The sequence below is a fragment of the Lagopus leucura genome, unplaced genomic scaffold (genome assembly GCF_019238085.1).
Source record: "Lagopus leucura isolate 7727_CA_CO unplaced genomic scaffold, USGS_WTPT01 Super-Scaffold_100019, whole genome shotgun sequence".
Taxonomy (NCBI): Eukaryota; Metazoa; Chordata; class Aves; order Galliformes; family Phasianidae; genus Lagopus; species Lagopus leucura.
Genome location: NW_024962273.1, coordinates 6,171,004 through 6,178,937, shown reverse-complemented (window position 1 = coordinate 6,178,937; position 7,934 = coordinate 6,171,004). Strand labels below are relative to the sequence as shown.

The window sequence follows — 7,934 nt, the reverse complement described above, 5'->3', positions numbered from 1 at the left end:
CAGCAGTCAGGCTTTTACTGGTGCTTGATCTTTCAACTGTGTGACTGGCTGCTTCACTTTGGCATTCTCAGAGAACATGAGTGCTGTAACATTTTCTGTCAGCTGCTTAAAGGTGTTTGGATCTGCTGGAAAAGTCCAGTAGTTTTAGTTTATAGAAGACAGTATATTTGCAACAGCACCTATCTTCATCTTTACCTGAGAAAAGCGATGTGTAAAACATTAGGCATTTTCTCATAAGGATATCTAATGAAAGTATTTCAGTGTATTTTAATTAAATATGCCTGGAATTGTAGAGAACAAAGTACTTTTAGAAAAAATTATCTGTAGTGATAACATAAAAGGGGCAGAGGAAAGGCACTGAAGCAGTAAGATGATGCTGATTTATTTGAAGTAACTGTAAAGAAAGCTACTTAAACAGTGCAAAATAACCATTAGCTCTGCGATTTAGGTAAAGAGAATATGGCTCTAGTATTTCCCAGGAATTACCTTGGATGAGACAAGGAAAAATAGATATTATTTCTCATAAACAAACCTTAAACGCTAGCTGTTTTAAACAGATATTTCAATAAACATGAACTGAAAGTGCCCAAGTCAAATAAAGTTATCGGGCCTTTCATAGCCCTTTCCCAGGCTACTGCTAACTTTTACATGTAGTTATAAGACAGTTTTAGAAGAAACACATCACCTGCCTTGTTGTAGTCAGGAGAGCAGAGCCTGTATTTTCTCCAGTACCTTTGACTGAGTGAACAAAGGGAACAATTATAACTAAGATAGCTTCTTAGTCCTTAATAACCCACTGCAACTGAGCATTGCAAGATTAACATGAATTTCAGCAGCATTGGACTGCAATTCTTGCAGTTGTAAATGAACTAATATGAAAATTGCAGTACTTCAAAACTGCACTAAGGTTATACATAGAAATTCAGCTTTAAACTGCAGGGCCATAAAAATGTAATCATGATTGAGTTCCTTCCATGCATTCATCCAAGGCCCTCTGGGAAAAAATAAAAAAAAAATCAGTATTTTGAATGATTTCTTGTTTTCTCTACCAGTATAAAAGACTGTTTTTTAAAGTGCATGAGGAAAACTATGCAACTATAGTTATAATGTAACTGATTATACTTATTTTACTTCTTCACAAAAAACTGTGTGATATCACAACCATACTTTGTAGCTAAAGAGTGTCTCTTCCTCTGACTTCTTTCCTTGGCCTGTTTTGCAGTTCTCTGGAAAAGAGAAAGGTAAGTCTGGTCAGAAAACAGAATTACATGACAACTAGCTGGAAAACACTAGGCTATACCTTTAGGTTTCAACCTAATTTTGCAGCAGATGACAAATAAAATGCAAATGTTTATTAAGGTGACATTTTCCCATTTGTGAGTAAATGGTTTAATGCTGCCTTTCATATTCACCGGTGCCTTCCTGCAAGGAAAAGAGTAGTGCCATGCCACAGACAAGGCAGCATAGAGACGCTTGTATTAGTCGAGTACAGACTCAATGGGTAACATCAGGTATTTCTTACTAAAGGTTTTTGGTTATTTCCCACCAGTTGCTTCTTTCCACATGCATAGTACCTTGGTGCTGTCTATTACTTATAAGGTATACAGACTAATTACTGATTTTTACTGTACATATAATAGCACAATCTCAGTAACCTATGAATCAGTTTTAGTTTCTTCTGTCAGTGAAAACCTGTAGTTTGCTACAAGTCACATTCCCAGTACCAGGATGTGCCAATGAGGACAGGAGCTGTTTTCAGCCACCAGAGGGCGATATTTGAGTGTACCACACTGACCTCTCTGTGGCAGACCGTACACAGAGTCTGAAGGTTCCCCAGGGAGCACTGTCCTCCTCCGCTGTAAACAGGCCTGATGTGATCCACCTGCCAGAACTGACCTTCTGTTGGGTTTGTTATAATTTCATTCAACTGCAGGAAAAGGGCAAGACAATGGAAACCTTAGATATTTTCCTCCTGAGCTATATCTTCATTCTACAGACAGAACAATAAAACTGAGCAAAGCAGCTATTTATATTATTTATACCAATGTTTATGATCGGAGAAAGTGTTAGCATGTTTGTTACTCCCAGTGGACAAGCAAACAACTATTATTTTAGTTGGCACAGTTCTACCTAGTCTGCAGTATGCAACAGTATCAAAGTAAAGCAGAAGGAAAGGTTATTTTCTTGATCAGTAAATTTGTCTTCAATATCATTTTATCAAGTGCTGCAGTTCACTCAGAAGGTTGTAAGATACCCACACTGCATGACTCGGTCTCCAGTCTTTTAGATTTGTGTCGACTTATTTTTAAAAGCCACAAAAAAACAAAGGTGATTTCATGCATACAACCAATAGAAGAACTGGCCGATGATCTTTTCTTTTGCAAGTTTTAAGTGTGTCTTCAGACTTTATTATAAAAATATAGAACCAGCAACTTCTGAAGTAGAATTTCAACTTCACAACAGGACCAAAAAAAGGTATTCTTATCTTGGAACTAAAATACTGCTTTGTATATGGATATTCTCCCTGTTCCATTGCCTTCGAGTCTGCAAAAAAGTGATTAATCTGGGAAGAATGGGAGTAGTTCTTCATATGCTCTGAGGTTATGGTGAGGGAAGCTGTGACAGCTGGCTTTTGTTAAGCTACTAACCAACATTCTGTGAAGTAGCAATAACCTGGTACTATTTACTACATCCATTCCTCGATTCTGTTTCATAACCACATTTCAATTAAAATCAGCTGCAACACTGACATCCCTAAAAATCAGAGTTCTGATGCCAGTCCTATTTAGATACCAAAAACATGCTTGTCTTTGAAGACAAATGAAGACAAGAATTTTGTTGTTTGTTTTCTTTTTCATGGTCTTCTATCTTATGCCTGTAAGTACACCACTTTGGTTTCTCTCAACTACCTCCTACACTACTACAGGAATACACAGATCAGCAGAAAGCACTTAAACAGTGCTGTTACCTGCCCAACTGGAAGATGAGACATCCACGAGCTCTCCAGAAGCTTCTTACGCTGAGTCTTAGGTGCATCTCTGATGTTAAGATAGAGCTCTTGGGCATTCTGATGACAAAACTGGCAAACACCATGTTCAGTTTCAAACACCTTAGTCCTGATGTAGCCCTGACTAGAACGAATTGAAAATTCCTCCTGGCAGGAAAGAGTGCAGAACCGTGTGTCCCAGGCAGGGGCCTGGCAGCTTTGGTCAAGCTGAGCTGTTGGCTGCTGACAGTGGAGACAAAGTGGGTTTCCTTCACCATCCAGGGCTTGCAAATAGCCTTTAGGTAGGGAGGAGTTTTGAACTTCAGTCCAATTGGAGGGAAGAACAGAAGGACTTTTTCCACTCTCCAAAAACAACCTGTTTACAGAGATCAAAGTAGAACTAGTAAAGCGGGTATTCAACACTACAATTTTTGCTTCATACATTGTACATTTCCATTAGATATCTTTCATGCTCTAGAATACCAATTTTAATCAAAAGATCATCTCAGTCAGGTTAGTATCTGCATAGTGCAATCGTCTACTTGGTTTATGTTTCAGTTTAAACAGTGTATGACAATACAAAGGATATTTTTCCTTTGCACATCTTACTGCATTTACACACGCACATTGAATTACTACCCTAAAATAATGCTGCATTTATAAGCGTTAGCTTGTGTCAGGTACGTACCTATACCCTCAGACAAATGTTTCAACCCCTTTTGTAATGGGAGCAAAATGTCAGAGGAAAACATCCTGCCTTCTCTCTGCAACTTTCACAGCTTCTTAACAATTTCCTACTCTAAACAAGATTTGCTTCCAGCCAAGAACTACTTGTCTGATAAAGAAGGGCATTTTCCAACCAAAACTTTTGTATTTTCTGCCCTATTTTAAATTAGAGGCAGAATGGAAGAAAATTTGCTCTCCTATTTGTAGTCAACTTCACAAGTAAGCTCAAGCTAACGTTGTTGCTTCCTTAACTACGTTGTGTAACTTTTCTTGTTTCATCTTGTCGCTCTGTTAACTAGTGGCTATGTCATCATACAACAAAACTGTTAATAGCTCATTAGCTATTTCAGCAAGTTTCTTTCCTATAACTTACCTATTACTATGGTTCAACAAGGTAAATATAACTTTGCTATCTTAAAAAAAAAAAAAAAAAAAAAAGTCTATGAAGAAACAGCTTCATAGCTTCATTGCTTTGTTTTTTTTGCATTAAACTCAACTTACTTTGTGGAATGACCTGGTTGTGCCATAGAAGCTTTTTCATTCCTCAGACAAGCTCTACTTTCTTTAGTGATGAGGCGCACGCTGCCCCCACTGCTGCTTGCTCTGCTAAGTGAGGCTGCTGCTACATCCTCCTTGGTCACATACCTAAAAAACCAACAGTTTTGACAGATGTCACCAACAGTGGACAGAATTATTTAAAGAAAAAAATGAGTATGAAAAAGTGTTGAAGTAAACTATGAATTATGAATGAGATTGCAGCCCTGATGGCAACTAATGATTTATTCCTGCTCCAAGTAGGAAATATAGTAAGATCTTTTAAAGCTTGCTTTTCTTTTGAGACAGTAATGATTTTTCCTCAAAAATCTTTGGTGAGTTCCAGCTGCTTAAATACACAAAGCAGAAGGCCAGAATAGCTGCTGAATGTGGCAGTGATGGACAGGGAAGCAGATACTTCCATTCCAGCACATTTACTTATGTGCTCAGTTGCATATGTTTGTCACTGTGAGACAGTCACTGAATTACCCATTTGTAGCCTTTGGCTTAATTCTACTGAAATTTACATTAAATACATCAAAACTTCCTGCAAAAATTAATAAGGGAAAGAAAAATAAAAACAAATACCTTTTTGTGCTGCTTGCCGCAGACTGTTTTTTACACATCTCCTCTGCAGCATGGATAGGACTACAAAACAGCTGACCACTTTTTCTGATAATTTTCTGTTTCATTGCTGTTAGATGACTCCATTCTTTCACAAACCTCAGTATCTGGGGGAGAATGCTATTGTCAGCAGTGTGACATCAAACAAATAATTACATTGAAAGCATGCTAAGAATTAACATATTCAAAACCGGATGGAAAAAAAGCTGGTATGATCAGAGATAGTCCCTTCAAGTCAGCCCTTGTGCAAGCTGCAGCCTTCCATCCTCTTCTGCTGAAGAACTTAAGACTGCTTTGGCATTGTCTACAATTACAGTTTTGCTACGACATATAGGTGTGCTGCTTAACAAAGTAGAAAATAAAGCCACAAATGGACTTCAATCTAAGCTGTAATGATAAGGAGAATGGATTTCTGGTAAAGTCTCAGATAAGCCTTCCTTGTGTAAGCAAGACTTCGTTCAGGGAAAAAAAGCAGATGGGTGAAAGTCTTCTACTTAGAGAAGCCCTCCTTCTCCTGCTCCAGGCTTTCAAAAAAGCCAAGTTTGAGAGAGGAAATAACATTCATATGTAAAAATCTAGAATTTATAACGTGGCTTTCTTTAGAATACATGTAGGGAAAAAATGGTTTCATCTCACCTTCATCTTTACAACAGAAAACAAATGAACAAGTGAATACCAATATGTCCATCAATAACAACAATACCATAGAGTGGCCAATATGAAAGCTTTGCTCTGTTTGTTTTTCCGCACTCCATTCCTTGCTGACTTGCTACATCCACAGTAGCCAGTATCACAGTGTTTCTGAACATGGACTCTGGTAACAATAAATACACTGTGCAGTATGATGAGTGATTTCAGCCTCATTCAGGAATGTGCTTCCAAGACTATGATGTGGCAATGATTTTCTCCTTGAAGTATTCTTTTTTCCCCCCATGACAAACATGGAAGAGCACGGACCAGCCTTACTTTGCTACTCAGAACAGCAAGAAAGAAGTCAGCAAAACTGCAGGACAGAAAGACACATGGGAGCATTTACTAACACGGATATTTTAATCTGCAAAAGAAAGTGGAGGGACAGAGATAAAGTTCCATAAGCAGTGTCATCTCCTGCAGAAACATGGCATTCTTAACGTGTCTTCTCAGTCTAAGTAGCTTTGAAATTCTTTGGCAACATCTCTGCCAGTCATCAGGTGGTTCAGATAGCTGTTGGCTGAATCACCAAGTAGGAATTTGACCTACAAATCTACGTTCCAGCCTTGTTGGAGAATCTACTAGTAAGAACCAGTCTTGTTCTGACGTGATAAAAATCTGATTTTCTAAATCATACATCTCTTTAAACAGATGAAACGTATTTCTTGACTGTTTCCAACAGATAACATTGCAAAACCAATTTAAATTCTGGATTTCATTACTGTGAGTACTTGATTTGACAATATTCATGTCTTACAACACCAGTACAAGTGTGATTGTTATTGCTTAAGTAACTGAAGCTGCATATCTCAGTAGAATTGTGCCCTACACTGTTTTGAATGTTGTTAGTAGACCAAAGGACAAAATGAGAGTCAAGGCCTGCTCATAACTGCAGCTCTGATACAACCCAGCACATTCTTATTCACTCAGCTCACAATTTACAACCTTCAAAATGCTATTTTGTTGACTTACAAATGCTAGTTGCTGATCCTGTAAATGAGAAATTAAATGATGCCTGGTTGATTCCATCTACGTTAACAAGAGGTATGATAATTTGCTAGAAAACAGTCTGCATAATATCTGCATCAATATTTACAGTATCTGCTCACACTGATGAAACTGTGTGTAGGTACTGAGTCCTGGAAGTGTTCTGCATCTTAAAAAAAAAAAAAAGAAGCCAAAATACTCCACATTAAATACTGCATTACTGTGCCAGTTGAATTTAGGCTTACCATGGAACGATTTCGTTTATGTTGGAAATTCTCTGATAAATCCTCCCAGTTGTCCAGCTGTATGTCCAATGGAATGAAATTCAGATTCAGTGGTTCACCATCCTACACAAACAAACAGTTTTGTTTACAGACAGAATACACTACAATCTAGAAAAAGGAAAAAAGCACCTGTTTCAAATGGATTATCCTCCTCTTTCAACCAAGTTTAGATCTTCAAGCTTAAGATCTTTCTAGGAATGATTTTTCATGTAAAAATGTAAAAAATGATTTCTCATGTCAAAAAAAGAAAGTAGAAAAACATTATAGCATTTTTTCTGATCTGTACACAGCACCAATGTGTACCTTTCTGAAAATGTGGTGGCAATATTTTATTTACCTACTTCACCTGCAAAGATTCATTGATTACTGCAACTCCAAAAATACTGGGGAATAGCACACTAGCTACAAACAGGAGAATAAATAGTCATGCTAATGATTCAAGGTAGCAGTAAGATTTATAACAAGAAAAAGAATCAAGTATTGTTAGCATTTTCAACAGATGATCTGAGCATAAATGTAATACACTGGCACCTCTGTGTAAACTAAGAGAAGTGTTAGAAGCTGTATAAATGGGGAATTATTACTTCTTCAACAAGAACTAGAATGATAAACCACCTAATTTTTTCAATATTTTCAATAATATGAAAATAGGGATTTTACACAAAGCATGACAAAAGAAACCATACATGCCTATTTTATAGGACAACAGTCTACTTTGTACTTCTGAAGTGATAATAAGCATGCTTATTTCAGCTTTACCTTTGTATAGAGGTGAATTCTATCAGTATTCCTGCTTGCACAGAACATTAGCCCATCATATACTAGAAATGCATCTGATTGATCTAAATATCCAACACAGAGAAACAAGGTTAAAATTAAGAGGTTTACTTCATTTAGTCTATTCAGATAGTAAAAATAACCACACCTGTCATGTGTGACATTTCCTGATTTCACATGCCTACAAACATTTTTTTGTATAAACTCTACATTTCTATTTTTCACCTTTCCCACTCCCTCCAAGTTTTCAGGAGTCATTGTACAAGCTCCTAGACCACACTAGGATTCTATATTTAATTCCAGAACAACATAAGATGCACACAATA

General features: G+C 37.1%; 1 protein-coding gene across 3 annotated transcripts in view; it reads right to left on the bottom strand.

Moving 5' to 3' along the window:
• Positions 1-311: 311 nt before the first annotated feature.
• The window catches only part of ZRANB3 (zinc finger RANBP2-type containing 3), a 37,085-nt gene continuing 29,462 nt past the window's right edge, over positions 312-7,934 (bottom strand). The window contains exons 15-22 of one of the 3 annotated variants that reach the window (XM_042877655.1): positions 7,591-7,673; positions 6,793-6,894; positions 4,835-4,977; positions 4,214-4,357; positions 2,969-3,362; positions 1,796-1,927; positions 1,168-1,226; positions 312-994 (exon numbers count right to left, since the gene is read on the bottom strand). In XM_042877655.1, coding sequence (XP_042733589.1) covers positions 892-994; positions 1,168-1,226; positions 1,796-1,927; positions 2,969-3,362; positions 4,214-4,357; positions 4,835-4,977; positions 6,793-6,894; positions 7,591-7,673 — 1,160 coding nt within the window. In that variant the 3' untranslated portion in view covers positions 312-891. Of the gene's footprint in view, positions 1,227-1,795; positions 1,928-2,968; positions 3,363-4,213; positions 4,358-4,834; positions 4,978-6,792; positions 6,895-7,590; positions 7,674-7,934 lie in introns of all 3 variants that reach the window. The other 2 variants (XM_042877657.1, XM_042877656.1) reach the window with 2 other exon arrangements.